General features: G+C 47.5%; 1 protein-coding gene across 1 annotated transcript; it reads right to left on the reverse strand.

The window, feature by feature from the left end:
• Window positions 1-17,841: 17,841 nt before the first annotated feature.
• LOC143962826 (uncharacterized) lies at window positions 17,842-20,982 on the reverse strand. Its single transcript, XM_077472300.1, has 2 exons — window positions 20,841-20,982; window positions 17,842-19,816 (listed from the first exon to the last, which is right to left on the reverse strand). Exons 1-2 carry the CDS (start codon window positions 20,850-20,852, stop codon window positions 17,873-17,875), a joined length of 1,956 nt encoding a protein of 651 aa, XP_077328426.1. The 5' UTR covers window positions 20,853-20,982; the 3' UTR covers window positions 17,842-17,872.
• Between the last annotated feature and the right edge of the window lie 2,265 nt (window positions 20,983-23,247).

Below are 23,247 nucleotides of genomic sequence, written 5' to 3' on the forward strand. Positions count from 1 at the left end.
GTACTCCGTTACTCCAACGGGCTGGTGACAGGTACTCGGTTACTCCGACGGGCTGGAGACAGGTACTCGGGTACTCCGACGAGCTGGTGACAGGTACTCTGTTACTCCGACGGGCTGGTGACAGGTACTCTGTTACTCCGACGGGCTGGTGACAGGTACTCGGGTACTCCGACGGGCTGGTGACAGGTACTCGGGTACTCCGATGGGCTGGTGACAGGTACTCGGGTACTCCAACGGGCTGGTGACAGGTACTCAGGTACTCCGACGGGCCGGTGACAGGTACTCGGGTACTCCCACGGGCTGGTGACAGGTACTCAGGTACGCCGACGGGCTGGTGACAGGCATTCGGGTACTCAGATGAACTGTGACAGGTACTCAGATGAACTGTGACTGGTACTCAGGTACTCAGATGGGCTGTGACAGGTACTCGGGTACTCAGATGGGCTGTGACAGATACTCAAGTACTCGGGTATTCAGATGGGCTGTGACAGGTACTCAGGTACTTGGGTACTCAGATGGGCTGTGACAGGTACTCGGGTACTCAGATGGGCTGGGACAGGTACTCAGATGGGTTGTGACAGGTACTCGGGTACGAAGATGGGCTGGGACAGGTACTCAGATGGGCTGGGACAGGTACTCAGGTACTCGGGTACTCAGATGGACTGTGACAGGTACTCAGGTACTCAGATGGGCTGTGATGGGTACTCAGGTACTTGGGTACTCAGATGGGCTGTGACAGGTACTCGGGTACTCAGATGGGCTGTGACAGGTACTCGGGTACTCAGATGGGCTGGGACAGGTACTCAGATGGGCTGGGACAGGTACTCAGGTACGCGGGTATTCAGATGCGCTGGGACAGGTACTCGGGTACTCAGATGGGCTGACAGGTGCTCAGGTACTCAGATGGACTGTGACAGGTACTTGTGTACTCAGATGGGCTGACAGGTACTCAGATGGGCTGGGACAGGTACTCGGGTACTCAGATGGGCTAGGACAGGTACTTGGGTACTCAGATGGGCTGGGACAGGTACTCGGATACTCAGATGGGCTGGGACAGGTACTCGGGTACTCAGATGGGCTGGTGACAGGTACTCGGTTACTCCGACGGGCTGATGACAGGTACTCGGTTACTCCGACGGGCTGGAGACAGGTACTCGGGTACTCCGACGAGCTGGTGACAGGTACTCTGTTACTCCGACGGGCTGATGACAGGTACTCTGTTACTCCGACGGGCTGGTGACAGGTACTCGGGTACTCCGACGGGCTGGTGACAGGTACTCCGACGGGCTGGTGACAGGTACTCGGGTACTCCGATGGGCTAGTGACAGGTACTCGGGTACTCCAACGGGCTGGTGACAGGTACTCAGGTACTCCGACGGGCCGGTGACAGGTACTCGGGTACTCCCACGGGCTGGTGACAGGTACTCAGGTACGCCGACGGGCTGGTGACAGGCATTCGGGTACTCAGATGAACTGTGACAGGTACTCAGATGAACTGTGACTGGTACTCAGGTACTCAGATGGGCTGTGACAGGTACTCGGGTACTCAGATGGGCTGTGACAGATACTCAAGTACTCGGGTATTCAGATGGGCTGTGACAGGTACTCAGGTACTTTGGTACTCAGATGGGTTGTGACAGGTACTCGGGTACTCAGATGGGCTGGGACAGGTACTCAGATGGGTTGTGACAGGTACTCGGGTACTCAGATGGGCTGGGACAGGTACTCAGATGGGCTGGGACAGGTACTCAGGTACTCGGGTACTCAGATGGACTGTGATCGGTACTCAGGTACTTGGGTACTCAGATGGGCTGTGACAGGTACTCGGGTACTCAGATGGGCTGTGACAGGTATTCGGGTACTCAGATGGGCTGGGACAGGTACTCAGATGGGCTGGGACAGGTACTCATGTACGCGGGTATTCAGATGCGCTGGGACAGGTACTCGGGTACTCAGATGGGCTGACAGGTGCTCAGGTACTCAGATGGACTGTGACAGGTACTTGTGTACTCAGATGGACTGACAGGTACTCAGATGGGCTGGGACAGGTACTCGGGTACTCAGATGGGCTAGGACAGGTACTTGGGTACTCAGATGGGCTGGGACAGGTACTCGGATACTCAGATGGGCTGGGACAGGTACTCGGGTACTCAGATCGGCTGGGACAGGTACTCGGGTACTCAGATGGGCTGACAGGTACTCAGATGGGCTGGGACAGGTACTCGGGTACTCAGATGGGCTAGGACAGGTACTTGGGTACTCAGATGGGCTGGGACAGGTACTCGGGTACTCAGATGGGCTGGGACAGGTACTCGGGTACTCAGATGGGCTGGGACAGGTACTCGGGTACTCAGATGGGCTGTGATGGATGATGACAGGTACTTTGATGGGTGGTGACAGGTACTTTGTGGGTGGTGACAGGTCCACTTTATTGGGGGGGTAATCAGTGTGTGATTGGTGTACACTAGGCGGTAACGGGATGTTATCGCAATCTCATCCTCACGCACGATCAGTGTGTGAGGCGGAGAACCCGGTAACATCTCGTTACCGTGGTTTGTTTATATTCTGTGACCGGCTGTGATTGGACACAGCCGTTCACTTGGTAAAGAGCCAATTTCATTGGCTCTTTACTACGATCGGGGCTGGGCTGTGTCAGGGTGACAAGCCACATCCCCGATCGGCGCTCTGCTTGCGCCTTAGGCACGTGTACGAGCCCTGTAACAGCACAGTACATGTGACCGCCTGTGATTGGGCACGGCCGGTCACATGTATCAGGGGGTGGATGGGGATGAAAATCTCACAGAAAGGGGATGGGCTGTGTCCGAGGGACACACCTCATCCACGACCACCGTGCTGCGGGCCCCCCGGGGAGCGGCAAAATACCGAGGCAGTCATATGACGTCCACCCAGGATGCGAGATCCCATCTGTGGCCGTCATATGACTATGGCCGGGTATTGAAGTGGTTAACAGTCTTCCATTCAGGTATCGCCGGCTGTTGCTGGCCCCGGCAGAGTGTATTTGATATCACTCTGCCTGTGGCAAGAGATGGCGCTATACAGGAAGCATCAGCTTATACAGCTCTGCTCCACAGCTGCTTGCTTTGCCGGCTTCATTAACATAGATGCTTTGGGATGGCGGGTCTGCAACCCATGATCTGGGCTTGCCAATCTGCCATCCCACAGAAGGAGGTCGCGGGCCACATCAGAGGGCTCCGTGGGCCACTGGTTGGGCACCCCTGCCTTAGACCATTCAGAGTAAGAATAATTAACCACTACTCTCTGAATTTGTTTTTTAGCCAATTTTCTATCCATTTACAAATTGATCTTTCTAAGCCTGTAGATTTCACCTTACATAGGCTACTGTGTGCCAAAGTCCATCCAAATGTGCATGCTTATGCCCATGAGCATGTCCCCCTCTCTCACCCCTCTCCTCCCCCCTTTCTCCAGGGAGAAGGAGAGAAACCTTTTCTTTCCCCCCTCTCTTTCTCTCCTCCCCCCCATCCCTCCTCATCTCTCACACCCATAAACACATCCCCCTCTCTCACCCCTCTCTTCCCCCAGGGGGAAGGTGAGAGACCTTCCTTTCTACCCTCTCTTTCTGTCTTTTTTCCCCTTACCCCCCCCTCTCTCACGCCGATGAGCACGCCCCCCTCTCCTCCCCCATTCCCCTAGGGGGATCTACAGAGGCCTTCCTTTCCACCCTCTCTTTCTATCTCCCCCCCTCTTACTTCCCCCTCTGTCTCTCACGCCCATGAGCATGTCCCCCTCTCTCACTCCTCTCCTCCCCCATTCCCCAGGGAAGGAGAGAGACCTTCCTTTCTCCCTCTCTTTATTTTTCCCCCTTACCCCCCCTCTGTCTCTCACTCCCATGAGCACGTCCCCCTCTCTAACCTCTCTCCTCCCCCATTCTCCCAGTGGCAAAGAGAGAGACCTTCCTTTCTCCCTTCTCTTTCTATCTTTTTCCCCCCTCACTCTGCCCCCACTCTCTCCCTCTCCTCCAAGTATCACCCACCTCATTCTCTTCACATTACTCATTACTTCCTCTAGATTAACTGTGGGTATAGAATTGGGTATATTGGGGCGTGGCCTGGACATGGCGGAGTGGAGAGGTGTTTGAGAGGAGCTCCCGGCCTTCACCTATCCTACCCAATCTATTTTGCTCCTTTGACTGCATTATGCTCTCCTCGAGGAAGCGCTCATCAAAGAGAAAAAAGAGGTCCACTAAACAGACCCCTTCAGCATCTCCGCCCGGGGGAAATACAACGTTTATTCCAGCAGTTACAGTCCGTCTCCTCGGACCGCAAGATGGAGGAGGCACATGCTTCCCACAGCGCAGAACATGATACTCAACCTGCTTTGCCGTCAGGCTCCCAAAGCCATAAGCTTTACCGCAGCACCCCGTCAGCTATCTCAGCGGTACCGGGAGGGTCACCACAATTTCCCCTGACATATTGGGCAGACGAAGAGCTGAGGGCCATACTCCGAGCCCTCCCGACAAAAGCAGACATTGAAGCTCTGGTCGGGCGGGTTGAGGCGGCGCACCATAAGGAGTTACAGGCAGTGAAACAGGAGGTGCAGTCCCTATCCACCAGACTTACGGCAGGGGAGGGTTCTGTGTCGGCGCTGGACCGCTGTCAGGGCTGGCTTAGCCCTTCCTTCTCTGGGCTGGCTGCTCAGCTGTCGGCTAATTGCCAGCTCTCTTCTCTCTCCACAGCTACCAGCTGTTCCTGATGATGCTCGTCTGACCTGCCTACTTAAAGCCTTCCAGCTCACTTCACCTCTGCCTTTGCCTTGGTCACATCACTCGAAACCATCTCCTGCGGTTTGTCTAAAGACTCACTTGCTGACATCCCTTCTGGCTCCTTATCCTGCTTGCTGTTGCTCTACTTGGATCCCTGACTTCTGGCCTGGCTGACTACCCGATCTGGTTACTGGACTATGGTTATGTTGACCACGCTTTTTCTATTTACCTTTTTATTTTTATTAATAAACAAGTGTGATTTAATTGTACTTCTGTCTCAGTCTGATTCATGGTTTCTGACAACCGCAGAGTCTCGGAGCTAGAGGCACATCACCGTTTCCAGACCGAGAGAACAGTGGACATGCAACTACACCTGGAAGAGATGGAGGACAGAAGCCACAGGAATAACCTGTGGCTCCGCGGCCTCCCGGAGGCTACGGGACAGGTGGATCTTGAGGCAACGGTGGCGGGAGACAAGCTACAGGGCCGACTTGCATTCGACAGGATCCATCCTGCACTGGGACCCAGGTCGGAGGACCCAGCCAGACCGCGGGATGTGATTTGTAGACTACATCACTACACCCACAAGGAGATTGTGGCGCGGAAGGCGTGGGATGTCCAAGACCTGGAGTTGGATGGAGCACAGCTAAAGATCCTGCCTGACATATCCAGGGCAACGTTACAGTGCAGAGCAATGCTGAAACCACTCTTAGATCTGGTGAGGAGACGAAACATCACTTACCGTTGGGGTTTCCTTTACTCTTCGCTTGCGAGTCACTGCCAGCTCTCTTTGCATTTATGGGGGCTGAGCCGATAGAGATCCCTAACTGGCTTGGTTACATTCCCGGCTTCCAGGGTCGCAGGAACAGCGCTAGCGTGAGCGGGGGATTGCCTCCCAGACCTCCGCGAAGTTGTCGGCGCTCACGCACAGCATTCCCAGAGGATGCCCGTGAAGCGTAAGTACATGCTATGCATCTTTCCCCTGGCCTTGAACTCATACTTTTGGTTCCTCCCCAGTCGCTCTGCAGGTGAAGGGTATACCCTTGACTTGAACAGCCCCGGAAGCTGCCGAGCAGATTCTGCACACCAGGACCTAGGGGCTTGACTTATGGTTCCCCCGCTGACTTGTGGCCCCCCCTTTTTTTTCATCTGAATATCGGCCATCCGGGGACAGCTTGGGTTAGGGGGAGCCGTAGGCCTCCCTATTGATCATTGGGTTTGACCCCGGCCATCCCTGGGGGGGCTGGAGTTCCCTCCCTCTGGGCTGTGTACACCTGGATATAGATGGGGCGGATCAAGCCCCTCCTGGGCAACTGTGAGTCTCTGTTACAGGAGCCTCAGCTAGCGTGACATTCATGCGCTTCCCCTCACACCACTGCTACTCCACGGGGCTTGCCTATATAGGTGGGTCAGAGTTTAACTTTGACTTGGGCTGGTGGGTGGGTGGGATGTTGATAAGAGGTGTCACCTGTATGGCAGTGTTCGGGTTGGGGGCCGACTGTTACCTCCTGCTGTACGCCACCCCCTCCTCCTCCCGGCATTGCTTGTGGGGGCGGGGGTCTATGTGCTAGTTTATTGCCCACCTGGGGCGGTGGGAGTGGGGTTCGGGGTGGACATATGCCCAAGCGGCCGACCTATTTGCAGTTGAGACTGCCTGGAATGGCTCCAACTCCAGACCGGTACGCCACTTTTGATCCCTGCTATACAGAGCATACCGGTGGAGGACAAGGGGGATCCCTCACTGAGTCCCCACCGCCTTCATGACTTTCTGGTTAGGGGGGCAGCCTGACTGATATGCTTAGACCCATCTGGTGGACCGAGAGCATTGGGGGACATGTTCTACAAATAGCACCAGTGGGGAGGTAATCTATTGGTGAAATGTTAATAAGATGGAGGTTGGTGGCCAGAGGGGTTCTTATACTTTTGTTTCTGCTTTTTTGAAAAGAATTGCCTTGCCAGGGTTGAGTGCCTAATGTGGGGTATCTGTTAGGGTATCTCTTGACAGCTCCATGTTATTATTATTTTTCCTCTTTGACCATGGAAGTTTCAAGCTTTGAGTTCGGGTGGGTGGGGAGGCTGGGGCCCCTCCTCTCTCTCGGTTACAGTCCTACCTTACCCCCAAATAGGCCTATGCACACCCCCAGGATCTGGAGGATAGTGTGTCAGTTCAAGTTTTAATTTGTCTATATAGAACGTCGGGTCCTATACTTGGGACCTCCACCACTACTACTTTTCCACACACAGGAGAGTGGCCCTACCTTGTAACTTTTCCTTGGGCCCCTTTCTTGTCCTAGTCGTTTTCCTTTCCTCAACTCCTGTCTGTCTCATCTAACCTCATTCCCGTGCTCCCCTCTTCCTTCTTGATCTCTCCCCCCTCCCTTGCACAGCCGAGGTGATGGATTCTATGAAAATAGTTTCGCTTAATGCCAAGGGCCTGAACATCCCAGAAAAAAGGCGCATGCTTATGAATGACCTTCGGAAGTCCCAGACAGACGTAGCCTTTATTCAGGAAACTCACTTTCAACATGATAAATACCCACTTCTCAAAAACAGATTCTTCCCCATCGCATACCACTCTACCAACTCAATGGCCAAAACTAAAGGGGTATCCATTCTAATCTCTAGTAAACTCCCGTGGAGGTGTCAGGCAGTACTACGAGACCCGGAAGGCTGATACATGTTCCTTAAGGGGATTGTCGGGGACGTCCAAATGACCCTAGCAATGGAATTTGCGCCCAATGAACACCAGGGCACTTTTATCACACACATTCTTAACAAGCTGAGTGATTTTACGTCGAGCCAGTTGATTCTGGGTGGAGATTTTAACATGCCCCTGATCCCCACATCAGATACTTCCACGGGCCTCTCGTCAATACCCCCGTCCCAGCGAAAGCATAGCGCCTGCAACACTCGGGTGAACGGGATTACACATACTATTCGCATACTCACAAACTCTACTCCATAATTGATTACTTCTTGATACCCCACAATCAACTACACTCAGTAACTAACTCCTCCATAGGCCATATTACATGGTCAGACCATGCTCCTGTATCCTTGACCTATACCCTTACTGGGAGACAGAAGGCCAACTCACGGTTCTGGCGGCTGAATGAGAGTCTCCTCCAAGTACCTGAAATCTTGAAGGAAGTAACTAATACTCAACTTGTGTGTTGTGTTTTTTTTTATTTTTTTTCCACAGGTGAATGGGTAGGGGTACATTGTACCCCATACTCATTCACATAGGGGGCCGGGATCTGGTGGCCCCTTATTAAAGGGGGCTTCCCGATTCCGATAAGCCCCCCGCCCGCAGACCCCGACATCCAACGGCCAGGGTTGTCGGGAAGAGGCCCTTGTCCTCATCAACATGGGGACAAGGTGCTTTGGGGTGGGGTGGGGGGGGGGGCGCGCGGCCCCACCTTCCCCAGGGCACCCCCCATGTTGAGGGCACGGCACGGCTCAGGAGGGGGGCGCTCGCTTGTCCCCACCCCCTTTCCTGGCTGGCCGGGTAGCGTGCTCAGATAAGGGTCTGATATGGACCTAGGGGGGACCCCCACACCGATCTTTCTGCGTAGGGATTCCCCTTTAAGTCCATACCAGGTGACGGGTCCAGCGACGCTTCCTTAACTGGCCCCGGCTACCTGGAGCCACGCTCAAAATGAGCGGACTTTTCTCCGGGCGGGAAAAGTCAGTTCATTTCAAAAGTACGGCGGCCTGGTGCACACAGGGCCGTACTGTCCGCCAAAATGCGAGCGCGGACTTTTGGGTAAAAAAAAGTCGGCCGGAGCCTACACACGGGCGGATTGTCCGCCGGACTTTTCCACCGAATTGTTTGATCGTGTGTACGAGGCATTACTACATTATTCTTCCAGGAGAATGATGCACCAGACTGTAACCCAGGCTCCCTATGGGAAGCCCACAAGGCAGTCCTGAGGGGACTCTTAATCAGCCATGGAGCAAGAATAAAAAGAGAACGATCAGCACAGCTTTCAAAACTCTTGGCTTCTTTATCGACTACAGAGGCATGACACAAGCATGCACCCTCCCAGGCCCTAGAGTTAGAGCTTGGGACAATCCGTAAACACACCACAGACCTACTGCATTTCAAGGCCAAAGCGGCCATACAACATTGCCGCCAACTCGTGTATGAGTCTGGGGACAAATGTGGGAAAACGTTGGCTAGAGCTGTCAGGGAACTAAAACAAGTTGCCTATATCCCTCATATTACCAGCCCGAATGGCCAGAAGGCTACCCTCCCACAACAGATTTCAAATGTATTTGGCGACTTTTATGCTGTTATATAATTTACCGCGAGGTCAACCCGCTCAATCAGATGTTGACGACTATGTAGCAGGCTCCCAAATGCCAACCCTCCCTACAGATGTTAGAGATGAGCTAGAGACACCCATAACCTTAAAAATGGGGGGAGGGGGGAGAAGGGAAGAAAGTGGGACTTTAGATGAAGCACACAGCAAGTAAACAAGTTGGTCAAGTGACTAGAAAGTTATATTTATTCATATTTCATAATCGCTTGGCTTGGACACACTGGGGAGATGGACTGGCGCTAATCGCCGGACGGCTGAGCCGCCCAGGTGAAAGCATTCCTCTCGTCGGTATTGTCTCGGTCAGCGTGGTGCTGGGGGCAGGACAAAGTCGGTGCACCTGCTCTACGTGACGGACCATGTTCACTTTTTCATGGCCCATTTTTTGGCTATAGGTACACTTAAATGTTAATTTTTTTTTCTCACCACTTTGACACACATTATTAATATATTTTTATTTTACATTTTTCTCGCTTAGGCTCCCCTTTGGGATTTTCATTCACACTTCACTTCACACATGCAAATTTTCACTTTGGAGGTGCCTGTGGTGGGTATCGCCCATGCTGGCCTTTGTGGTGACCGGGAGTTGTGCTCTCCGATGTTGTGGCGATCTCCGATGCTATTCTGCTGGTGTGTGGGTGCAGACGTGAGTTGGATGCATAGCCCTCATTAACTATAAAATTATACTTTTTTTCCTCTTATATTTCTTACTCAATCTCTGTTATTTTATTTTTTATTATTTTTTGTTCATTTTTTTTAATTCATTTTTTTATTTTATTTTAGATTTACTCCATGATTTTGCTCCTGATGAGCGGTTGTCGTGCCGCGAAACGCGTCAAGCTTTTATCATTTTTTATTTCTACTTTAATCATGGAACAATAAGACATCATTTGATTTTATTTGTATTCAATATAATTTATTATGAAATTATGAAAGTGTACTATATGCATTAATTATCATTGCTGCTTTTTTCAAATGTTAAGGTCTGTCGGATTGGGATACATTTTCTATACATTGTATGCTTATCCAAGATCCACCTTATAGAGGTTTGATGCCCAAAATGTTTTTTTAGAGGCTTGATGCCCAAAATGTTTTATGGTGGATTATGGATTATGAAATATGAATAAATATAACTTTCTAGTCGCTTGACCAACTTGTTTACTTGCTGTGTGCTTCATCTAAAGTCCCACTTTCTTCCCTTCTCCCCCCTCCCCCCATTTTTAATATTTTGATAGGGATGGAGGCGGGCACGTCTTTGATGCTCGCTTCATTTAAAGTCCCAAAATTGTATTCTGCTTACACCCATAAACTTAGAAGAGCTGCAGACGACCATCAGTTCCATGAAATTAGGGAAAGCCCTGGGCCCAGATGGATATACCATTCATTACTACAAAATCTTCCTTCCCATTATAGGCCCACGAATGGTAGCGTTCTTTAATTCAATTGGGACAGAAGCAATCCTTCCCAGAGACATGTTAAAAGCCCACATTTCCTTGATCCCCCAAAGAGGATAAGGATCCCACCCTGTGCGGAAGCTATAGACCCATATCTCTGTTCAACACAGACTTAAAATTGTACACCAAGATCCTGTCTTCCAGGCTGGCAAATCATCTCCAGTCTTTAATCCATCTAGACAGGTGGGTTTCATACCCACCAGGGAGGCTTGAGACAATACCATTAAAGTTTTAAACCTCCTCCATGTTGCCAGCACTGAGGGCTCTCCCTGCGTATTTCTGAGCACCGACGCCAGGCCTGTACTGGCCATCGGGACTACCGGGAGTTTCCCGGTGGGCCGATTGGCTCAGTGGGCCGGTTGTCAGACAGTGTGTTATGTGTTTTAATCACTACACTCTCCCTGGACTCTCCGTGTCTGTCCTGTGTTACAATAAGGCTGGTGGCGGCAGCTCTGCTCCTGCACCCGGCACACAAGCACCACCCCCTCGTGATGCTGGCATAAATTGTCCCGGAATGAAATTGACAATCTGGGAACAGGGGCGGACCGAGCCTCCATAGCGCTGGCTCTATCTCCGCCTCCACCTCCTCCTGATCACTGGTTGCTATAGCCGCCTTGCGTCTGGCAACCAGTGACGTCACAGCCCAGCGTTGAATGCGGAGGAGGATTTTACATCCTCCTCCTCCGCGCTAGTGCTGCTGGGAGTCACTGCAGGTTCTTTTACCTCCGCAATTGGCTCCAGTGACTGGCTTGCAGGCTGCAGCTTGTGTGAGGTATTTCTGTTCCCACACGCTGCGATTACAGTGTGTACTGCACGGCATCTCTCCCTTCCTCCCCCCTCCTGCCCACCTCACACTGACACATGGACTGAAGTCCCCTCCCCCTTTTCCTCGGCTCACAGACAGGAGAAGGAGGGAGAGGAGAGAGAGGAGAATGGACACAACAGGACGGGATGTGCTGATCTGAGGTTTGTGCTTGGCACTTGCAGGAGAAGAAGACACAGAGACATGGGGCAAGTTGTCAAAAAATAATACTTGCAGTGATTTTGGGGGATAAGAGCATGCTGTATGTGCTAGGAGGCACTTTAGCAAAGGAGAGAAATTGTGCTGGAGGGGGGGGGGGGTCAGATTTTTTTATTCAACCCCCCCCCCTTCCTGCACAATTTCTCTCCCCTCCCAAAGTGTGCCCTCCTAGAACATACAGCATGCTCTTATACCCCCAAATCACTGCAAGTATTCTTCTTTCACAACTTGCCCCCTTCCCCATCTTCAAAGACAAACTGGCTGCTATCACGGGGATAATTGTACTGTCTGGTATCCTTGGAACTTTGACAGACTATCAGGAGGTGCACTCCTCTTCCTCCTCTCTCCACTAACTACCCCCCTGCCATACACTCCGCACTCCTCCCCTGTACATGTTACCCTCCTGCCATACACTCCGCACTCCTCCACTGTACATGTTACCCCCCTGCCATACACTCCGCACTCCTCCACTGTACATTTTACCCTCCTGCCATACACTCCGCACTCCTCCCCTGTACATATTACCCCCCTGCCATACACTCCGCACTCCTCCCCTGTACATATTACCCCCCTGCCATACACTCCGCACTCCTCCCCTGTACATGTTACCCCCCTGCCATACACTCCGCACTCCTCCCCTGTACATGTTACCCTCCTGCCATACACTCCGCACTCCTCCACTGTACATGTTACCCCCCTGCCATACACTCCGCACTCCTCCACTGTACATGTTACCCTCCTGCCATACACTCCGCACTCCTCCCCTGTACATATTACCCCCCTGCCATACACTCCGCACTCCTCCCCTGTACATGTTACCCCCCTGCCATACACTCCGCACTCCTCCACTGTACATGTTACCCTCCTGCCATACACTCCGCACTCCTCCCCTGTACATATTACCCCCCTGCCATACACTCCTCTCCTGTACATATTACCCCCCTGCCATACACTCCTCTCCTGTACATATTACCCCCCTGCCATACACTCCTCTCCTGTACATATTACCCCCCTGCCATACACTCCTCTCTTGTACATATCACCCCCCGCCATACACTCCGCACTCCTCTCCTGTACATATTACTCCCCGCCATACATTCTGCACTCCTCTCCTGTACATATTACCCCCCTGCCATACACTCCGCACTCCTCTCCTGTACATATTACCCCCCGCCATACATTCTGCACTCCTCTCCTGTACATATTACTCACCACCATACACTCCGCATTCCCTATTTATTAAACGTCAATTTGACCCACTTTTTTTTTTAAGGTTATTAACCGATTAATCAAAACAATAATCGACCAACTAATCGATTATGAAAATAATCGTTAGTTGCAGCCCTAAACAACACCCCCTTTAAGCCAATATTTAGTGCAATTTAAGACATGTGTTGTTGTTCTTAATGCCTAGGGCCCGCTTTTGATCTTGCACACAGGTCTGCTGATTTCATATGCCCCTGCCCCAAAAATTGGCTAAAAAATCATCTTTTTTTTTGGGGGGGGGGGGGGTGTCCCTGAATGACAGTTTGGAAACGTGGTCACCCTACATTACAGGCTGCCTCCTTGTCCCGGCGCCATGACGTCACTCACGGCTGGAGGGCAGAGGCAGCCCGAGGACATGGGAGGAGCCGGAGCATAGTAAGCTGCTGCCCAAGCTTTGCTGTTTGCGACCGCAACCAAGAGGAGCCAGCGCCGCCGAGGAGGAACCTGAAAATTCCTTACAGCAAGTCCACTCCAGACAGCAGCACAGACAGGGTCAGGGGACAAAGAAAAGTCGATCAGTAAGTAAGTAAGCACTAAATAATAAGCTAATCAGACGCTATATGGGATGCAGGCTGCATGGCAGCATGCTTAATAATAAATTGAGAGTCTGGCTGTTACTGTCAGTGTCTGTGATTTCTCTAATATGCAGCATGGCGGGGGAGGGGGGGAAGGGTAAATGTACTGCCACTGGTCATGGTAACTGATTATTATTCATCAGTTACCATGGCCAGTGCTATTAAATGAATAATTGACCAGTGGCATTAAATAATAATCAGTTACCGTGACCAGTGGCATTAATATTAATTTAATGCCACTGGTCAATTATTAATTTAATGTCACTGGCCACGGTAACTGATCATCAATTACCGTGAGCAGTGGCATTAAATTATTGATCAGTTACCGTGGCCAGTGACATTAAATTAATAATTGACCAGTGCCATTAAATTAATATTAATGTCACTGGTCACGGTAACTGATTATTATTTAATGCCACTGGTCAATTATTGATTTAATGGCACTGGCCACAGTAACTGATGAATAATTTAATGGCACTGGCCACGTTAACTGATGAATAATTTAATGGCACTGGCCACAGTAACTGATGAATAATTTAATGGCTCTGGCCACGGTAACTGATGAATAATTTAATGGCTCTGGCCACAGTAACTGATGAATAATTTAATGGCTCTGGCCACAGTAACTGATGAATAATTTAATGGCACTGGCCACAGTAACTGATGAATAATTTAATGGCACTGGCCACGTTAACTGATGAATAATTTAATGGCTCTGGCCACAGTAACTGATGAATAATTTAATGGCTCTGGCCACAGTAACTGATGAATAATTTAATGGCACTGGCCACGGTAACTGATGAATAATTTAATGGCTCTGGCCACAGTAACTGATGAATAATTTAATGGCTCTGGCCACAGTAACTGATGAATAATTTAATGGCACTGGCCACAGTAACTGATGAATAATTTAATGGCACTGGCCACGTTAACTGATGAATAATTTAATGGCTCTGGCCACAGTAACTGATGAATAATTTAATGGCTCTGGCCACAGTAACTGATGAATAATTTAATGGCACTGGCCACGGTAACTGATGAATAATTTAATGGCTCTGGCCACGGTAACTGATGAATAATTTAATGGCACTGGCCACGGTAACTGATGAATAATTTAATGGCTCTGGCCACGGTAACTGATGAATAATTTAATGGCTCTGGCCACGGTAACTGATGAATAATTTAATGGCACTGGTCACAGTAACTGATGAATAATTTAATGGCACTGGTCACAGTAACTGATGAATAATTTTATCTTATTTTTTTGCGCAATTGTGTATAGTTTACATACTGTTTTTGTGCGTGTTTGCAAAATTAAAGTGGGCCGGTCTGAATGAAGTCCAGGGCCAATTTTCTGTCCCAGTCCAGCCCTGACCGACGCTGAGAAAGTGTTTGACAGGGTGAACTGGAAGTTCATGCTTGCAGTGCTCCGTCATATAGACCTGGGAGACAGGATGCTCAATTGGATCAACAGTATCTATTCTAACCCCACGGCGCAGGTGAAAGCAATGGCCTCCTCTCAGCTCCTTTCTGTATCATGAATGGAACAAGGCAGGGGTGCCCGTTGTCCCCCCTCCTATTTGCGCTCTCACTAGAGCCTTTTCTATGCAAAATACGCCTGAACCCTGATATTCAGGGCCTCTCCCTAGGTGGCATTCATTGTAAAATCTCGGCTTATGCCGACGACCTGCTGTTTTCTTTGACCAATCCTAGGATCTCCCTCCCAAATCTTCTTAAAGAATTTGATGCCTATGGTGCGCTATCAAATCTAAATATAAATTTTTCAAAATCAGCAGCCATGGGAATAGCCATCGCCCCTTCAGTAATGCGTTCAATGCAAGCCCACTTTCGTTTCAGGTGAACAGCTGTAGCACTAAAATACTTAGGAACCATATTCCAGTAGATATGAGCTCAACTTCCCCCGTATCTTGACCAAGGCCCACACCCTATTAGAAAACTGGAATAGAGGGCTGCACTCGTGGTTCGGCAGATGTAACCTCCTGAAAATGTGTATCTTACCCAAAATCCTCTATCTCCTCCAAGCCCTTCCCATTCATATACCACACTCTATCTTTAAGCAGGTCCATGCCCTTTTTTCACGCTTTATCTGGGCCAACAAAAAAACACACTTAAATAGGGTACAGATGTCATTGCCAAACAGCAGGGAGGCTTGGGAGTACCGGACATTAAACAATACTTTCAGGCCACACACATAGGACGCTTGCTAGACTGGAGACGAAATAGAGGGACTAAACTATGGGTGCAGATTGAGCAAGCTCAGACAAACATCCCATTAAAGGGAGCGTTATGGTGCTTCGCCTCTCTCCCCTCAAGACTGAAAACACATCCACTCATGGGTACCACACTACGTCACAGTAGGCAGACGGCTGTGCAGTCGTCCCTCACTTCGCACAACTCTCCGCTCTACCCAATTCTGGGACATTCTGATCTTACACCAGGCCTTCAGTCCTCTGAGTTTGGTGGGTTGAGGTGCGCAGGGTTGGACCATGTCGCTAAGTTTGTAATAGCGGGACGTTGGCTCACCTTACCAGAACTGACTGAGGGGGTAGGCACCTACCGACTACCCTTCTGGAAAGTGGTGCAGTTACACCACTTCCTTCACTCGATCTCAGACCCGCAGGACTTTGCCCGTCCACTAACCACTTTTGAAGAGTATTGCACAGGTACTGAGCCACTGGCAAGAATCCTGTCCAAAATGTACTCGCTGATTAACTCGCCACCCACACAACCTTATCTACTCGGTCTGGCTGGATGGGAGGGCGAGCTTGGTTGCAAATTTTTGGAAACCCAAAACAGAAAATCGTAAGCTGTGCGGTCAAAACGTCAATTTGCACAAAAACACAGGAGACTAACTATAAAATCTGGACGAGGTGGTACCTCACGCCTTCCAGGTTGCACAAATGCTTCCCCAACACTTCGGACCGCTGTTGGCAGTGCGAGCAGGAGGAGGGCACAATGCTTCACATCTTTTGGTCCTGCTCTGAACTCTAGAATTTTTGGAGAACAGTTAGGAACTTTACCCAAAGATTTACGGATTATTTAATACCAGATAACGCAGCCTTCTTCCTCTTACACCTGTCAAAAATACAGATCAAAAAATACAAGAAATCACTGATTCGCCATCTTTTGAATGCAGCGAAGGCATGTATACTGCTTCGTTGGAAACAGCAGAGCCCGCCGACAGTGGCAGATTGGATCCGTAAGGTGGAGGAATGCAGTAAGCTAGAAGACTTGGTACTTACTGCATAACATAAACACGAGAAATACTTGTCTACCTGGGCTATCTGGAACCTCTTTATTTACTCAGATGAGGGAATTAACCTCCGAGGGCCATAAATGGCCAATAACCAGCTATAATTTCATGGCACAGGAGGCAAATTCTGGCGCCACCTCTCACCTCGGCTAACGAACCCCCCCACCTCTGCTTTTCTCTTTTCTAACTTTGCCCCCTCTGTTTCTTTTCCCATCTTAACACCTATATTTTCAATGGACTCTGTAATGTTATCTGTAACCTAAATATGTAGAAACTGTTTTAAGTACACATGTTGCATCTTCAGATTGGTTGTAATGCTGGGAACTCTCCCTTGCATCAAAAAAGAATTCGGTATATTGGATTGTACAATATTTTTTATTGTATTCTATTCTTCTCTCGTAGTTTCATAGTTATTAAAGTTGAATAAAGACACCAATTAAGCCAATTAAAAGCCAATTAAATTAAAGCCAATTAACCTACCTGCATGTCTTTGGTTTGTGGGAGGAAACCGGAGTACCCGGAGGAAACCCACGCAGGCACAGGGAGAACATGCAAACTCCAGGCAGGTAGTGTCGTGGTTGGGATTTGAACCAGCGACCCTTCTTACTGCTAGATGACAGTGCTAACCACTACACCACTGTGCCGCCCAGAGCCCTGCTCTGCTCCATATAGCCTCTTCTCTCATGCGATCTTCATCCTTCTCTGTTCCATTTTTTCCCTTCTCTTCGTTCTTCTCGCTTCTCCTCTTCTTTTCTCCATTTAGCCTCCTCCCCCATTCCCCAGGTATGAAGGAGAGAGACCTTCCTTTCTCCCTCTCTTTCTATCTTTTTCCCCCTTACTTTCCCCCCACTCTTTCCCTCTCCTCCAACTATTACCCCCCTCATTCTCTTCACATTACTCATCTCTTTTTTCATCTCTTTTTTCTTCAGCCCCCTTCTTCTCGGCTCTTCTTCCCTTCTCCTTTGTTCTTCTCGCTTCTCCTCTTCTTTTCTCCATTTAGCCCCCTCTCTCTTAGGTAAGGGGGGAGATAGAAAGAGAGGGTGGAAAGGGGGTCTCTCACGCCTATGAGCATGTCCCCCTCTCTCACTCCTCTCCTCCCCCATTCCCCAGGTAAGAAGGAGAGAGACCTTCCTTTCTCCCTCTCTTTCTATCTTTTTCCCTCTTACTTTCCCCCCACTCTCCCTCTCCTTCAACTATCAACCCCCTCATTCTCTTCACATTAATCATCTCTTTTTTTCATCAGCCCCCTTCTTCTAGCCTCTTCTCTCATGCGATCTTCTTTCTGCTGCATCCACTGTTCTCTTAATTTTTTATCCCTTCTTTTTGCCTCTTCCTCTTTCAATTTGTCCTCCCTTTTCTGTACCTCTCTTTCCCATCTTTTCAGTTTTTCTCTCCTCTCCTCTGCTCTTTTACATTTATCCTCCTCTCTCTTGCGATCTTCTTCCAGCTGCTTCTCCTGTGCTGCTTTTCTGTTTTCCCATTTTCTCACCTGCTCAGCTCTGAATTTGTCCATCCTTCTCTGTTCCTCTTTTTCCTGTCTCTTTCGTTCTTCTCGCTTCTCCTCATCTTTTCTCCATTTAGCCTCCTCTCTCTTGCGGTCTTCTTCCAGCTGCTTCTTCTCTTTTGCTTTTCTGTCTTCCCATATTTGTGTCTGCTTATCTCTGAGTTCGTCCAAGATTTTCTTTTCCTCTTCTTCCCTTCTCTTCTGTTCTTCTCTCTTTTCCTCTGCTTTTCTCCATTTAGCCTCCTCTCTCTTGCGATCTTCTTCCAGCCTGTTCTCCTCTTCTGTTTTTCTGTTTTCCCATCTTTGCGTCTGCTTATCTCTGAGTCTGTCCATTGTTATCTGTTCCCTTTCTTTCTCTTTCTTCCTTCCTTCTCTCTTCTCCTCTGCTTTTCTGCATTTAGACTCCTCTTTCTTGCGATATTCTTCCAGCAGCTTCACCTCTTCTTCTTTTGTGTTTTCCCATTTTCTTGCCTCCCCATTTATGATTCTGTCCAGCCTTCTCTGATCTTCTTCTTCCCTTGTCTTCTGTTTTTCTCTATTGTCCTCTGCTTTTTTCCATTCAGCTTCTTCCCTCTTGTAATTTTCTTGCAGCCTCTCCTGCTCTAGTCTTTGCATCTTCTCTTCTCTTTTTCTGTTTTCCCATATTTCCGCCTCCTCAGCTTTTAATTTTTCCTCCCTTCTCTGTTTCTCCTCTTCCTTTCTCTTCTGTTTTTCTCTTGTCTTCCTCAAATTGGCTTCCTCCCTCTCAAAATCTTCTTCCAGCTGCTTCTTCTCATCTCTTTTTTTCTTGTCCCATTTGCGCTGCTCCTCATCTCTGAATTTTTCCTTCCTTCTCAGTTCCTCTTTATCCTTTCTCGTCTGTTCTTTTCTCCTCTCCTCTGCTTTTTTCCATTGAGCTTCCTCCCTCTTGCGATCATCATCCAGATGCTTCCTTTCTTCTCTTTTTTTCTGTTCCCATTTGCGCTGCTCCTCATCTCTGATTTTTGCCATCCTTCTTTGTTCCTCTTCTTCCTTTCTCTTCTGTTCTTTTCTTATCTCTTCTGCTTTTCTCCAAGTAGCTTCTTCGTACATGCGATCCCCTTCAAGCTGCTTCTTTTCTGCTCCTATTCTGTTTTTCCATTTTTTCGCCTCCTCATTAATGAGTTTTTCCTCCTTTCCCTGTTCCTCCTTATCCTTTCTCTTCTGTTCATCGATCTTCTCTTCTGCTTTTATCCAATTGGCTTCCTCCCCCTTGCGAACTGCTTCCAGCAGCTTCTTCTCTTCTCTTTTTTTGTTTTCCCATTTTCTCTTCTCCTCCTCTCTGCATTTTTCCTCCCTTTGCTGTTCCTCTTTTTCCTCTCTCTTTTGTTTTTCTCTCTCCTCCTCTGCTTTTCTCCAATTGGCTTCATCCCTCTTGCGAACTGCTTCCAGCAGCTTCTTTTCTTCTATTTTTTTGATTTCCCATTTTCTCTCCTCCTCCTCTCTGAATTGTTCCTTCCTTCTCTGTTCCTCCTTTTCCTTTCTCTTCTGCTCTTTAGCCCTCGCCTCTGCTTTTCTCTGTTTCTCTTTAGCCTCCTCTCTCTTGCGTTCTTCTTCCAACCACTTCTCCTTTACACTCCTTACTTTATCCCATTTGCTCGCCTCATCAACTCTCCTATAGTTGATGGTGTTCATTTTTCCCTATGAATGAAAAGAAGAAGATCAGCCTAAATTCATATTTAAAAGTTGCGTAACATTGGCATTCATTTGGATTTTGTTTTGTATGGTTTATTATATGATTGTGAAGTTTCTGAAAAAAATGTTCATATTTGATCTGCATTACATGAGGTGAATGTAAACTCATATTCTATGTCTGACTATGTTTGGCATCGTTCCTCGCTGTATACAGTTTTCTTAAAGTGTATGCTGAGCCACAACCTTTTGTTATAATTTTAGATAGTATAGGGAAGAGTTAAAACCCCTATGGAGTTTTTCTTTTTTTCCTGTGATCAGGAGATTTCTCATCACTTCTTGTCCTAGAGATGCAACGGGAAATTTGAGAAAATCTCTCTAAAATGAATGTAATTTCTATCTTAATTGTCACAGGATTGGGTGTCCCCATTTTAAGACTTTACCTCCCCAATTGCTCAGAATTTTTTAAATTACCACTCCTAAGCGGCAATACAGATAACAATAACAACTCAACACAGTGTCTAAATTCTCACCACTCTATACAAAAATTATAAACGTCTTCACATAGAATTTTAAAGGACAATTAAAGTCAAGAACAAACATTTAATATGTTGAAGTTAGATAGTCCTTAGATGTGATGGCTGCTTTAGTTTTCATTTTTCATGATTTTCAGCAAGTACAGAAAGTACCCGCTGACCTGTCAAAAAATGCTGTGAATAGACAGCATTATCAAATTAATTTTTTTTCTGTAAACTGCTAATTTTCCCATCTCCCATGTAATTGGAATAAACAAAGGCAGACATGTTTGTAGTCCTGCCTGGGTGGCAGCAATGAGTTCTTACATAGATACAGTGGAGGAGTGAGTATAGTCACCCAGGGACAGGAAATGCGTTCTTCACAGGAAGTGAAAATGTAGCGAAAAAGTCTGACCATATTAGGTCAATAATGTCAAGAGCCTTTGTTCTCCTTTGTGTATGTGCAGTTGTGAGTGTGAAGTCATATAAGAATAGTGAAAAAATATATAGATACTTACTGAATAGCTCATCTTGAAATTTGTCTCTGAAAACTCCAAATAAAATCGGATGCTCTTTAAGACAATGAATACGTTTCCCAAACGTTTACCAAACGCCTGCTAAACCTCAAATTTCTCAAATCTCAAAAAGTTGTCGGCCACTAAATCTGTAAAGATAGAAAAAGACAATATTTAGTAATAAATTCTTGTAACCAGACATCACACAAAGTCATTGACCATAACTACAACTAATGTTAAACATTAAACAACTACTGAACAAGAGCCACAGGCAAAGGTAGTAACGTCTTGATTTTAACTGATTTTTAATCCCTTTTCCTTTAAAGAGCCGCTGACCACCTATGATGATGGGATCATTTGTTTAAAAGTTGGGAGGTGTGGGGGGGTATAGAGTGCCAGTAAACACCAATGATTGTGGGATCGATGTATTAAGGCCCCTTTCACACTGACACGTTTTTTCAGGCGCTACAGCGCTAAAAATAGCGCCTGTATAGCGGCTGAAAAAAGCGTCTCCTTTCACTCCAGTATGAAAGCCGGAGGGCTTTCACACTGGAGCGGTGCGCTAGCAGGACGGTAAAAAAAGTCCTGATAGCAGCATCTTTGGAGCGGTGTATTCACCGCTCCTACCCATCGAATTCAATGGGGCAGCGCAGCTATACCGCTGGCAAAGCGCCACTGCAGCGTGCTTTGCGGGCAATTTTAACCCTTTTTCGGCCGCTAGCGGGAGTTAAAACCGCTATAACGGCGGTAAAGCGTAAGTAAAAATACCACCGTTTTACCGCCGACGCCCGCACCGCCCCAGTGTGGAAGGGGCCTTAAGGTAAAGAAATGAGAGATAAAGGTAGCAAACCCAAACTCTCACTCTTTTTTTCTTCTTTTATATAATATAGTTATAATATATATATATATATATATATATATATATATATATATATATATATATATAATGTAATGTAATATAATTCCCAATAATATGCTAGATAGAACCAGTGATGTCACTGCAGGGCTGAGGGAAAAGTCTTTTACTGCCCTTCCCCCACGGCGGAATAACCCTTTCACTTCCTTAGTGCAGGCTTTTCTACATTGGCTATGGCTGCTTTCTAAAGAAAACATACTCTAGGACTATTCCCAGCTTTGGATATCATGTACCGGCTTGCAGGTGATTTAAACTAAAAGATCAGGTGGAATCTAAAAATAGTTCAAATCACAGACTTGGCTGCTCCGCCCCCTTTTCTCCAATTAACTAATGTAATATAATGCAGTAATTGATCTAATATAATCATATCATTTGTGAAATGTTATGAATTACTGTGATAATGCAATGATGTTATTCATTAATATAATTAATGTAATTAGTGTAATGTAATTGAAAGAAAAATTGCCATATTGCAATAAATAATATTGTATGGAGGCTTTTCTACATAGACTATGGCTGTTTTGTAAGGAGAACATACCATAGAATTATGCCCAGCTTTGGTTTTCATGTACCGGCACCCTGCCCCCCTTTATACAAACACACACATATTCTACAATTTGTGCAGAGCAAAGCATGACCTACCTCCTCACACTCCCAGCAACAACTGACTCTGACAACAACTGGCCTCTCTTATATCTACTGCCGTTGCTATAGCAACTGCCAACTGCCACTCCTATACCAACTGCCAGAATCTTGGCATGTGTCCAAGACAATACCATATATGGGCATAGGAGTAAAGTGCCCAAGCCATGAGACCTGTGCAGTGCAATGGGGATATTAATGTAATGATAGAAATAATATAAATTGATGTCATTAATATAAACCATAACCAATGCTGGGAAGAGGGAAGGTCAAAGGGCACCACGTCCTAAATATATACAATTTTTGTTTAGTATGGAAGCAGGACTTTCATGGTGCCAAGGGTAAATCAATGTTAGAAATTAATATTAAAAAAATTCAGGCAATTTAAACTAACATTTCAGTTAGGATTTAAAAATAATGCTGGCAGGTGATTTCATGTCCCTGTATATACAAAATATAACTGAATATTAGATACATTAATGGCTATCTGTCCATCCAAATCTCATGTTAAAAATGAACTGCAAGACAAACTAGCATTTATTTTTAAATTCTTACAGTGGGGAAAAAAAAACTGACAGGCTGACCTGAGTCCAGGGAAAATGTAAAATCGTAGTCACATGACCAGAAATAAGGAGACTTAACCCTATCACTGCCAGAGCATTTTTTGCAAATATTTTTTTTTTTTATTGTTTACATGTTTAAAAAACTATTTTAGGCTTGAAGATGACATAAACCCCCCCAAATGTTATATATATTCTGAAAGCAGAGACTCTAGAGCAGCCTTTCTCAACCTTTTCAACACAAAGGAACACTGGTGGTCACTGGGAAGAATTACCTCCTTACAGATAGCTA

The sequence above is a fragment of the Lithobates pipiens genome, unplaced genomic scaffold (genome assembly GCF_037356315.1).
Source record: "Lithobates pipiens isolate NorthernLeopardFrog02 unplaced genomic scaffold, aLitPip1_a1.2 Scaffold_8, whole genome shotgun sequence".
NCBI classification, from domain to species: domain Eukaryota; kingdom Metazoa; phylum Chordata; class Amphibia; order Anura; family Ranidae; genus Lithobates; species Lithobates pipiens.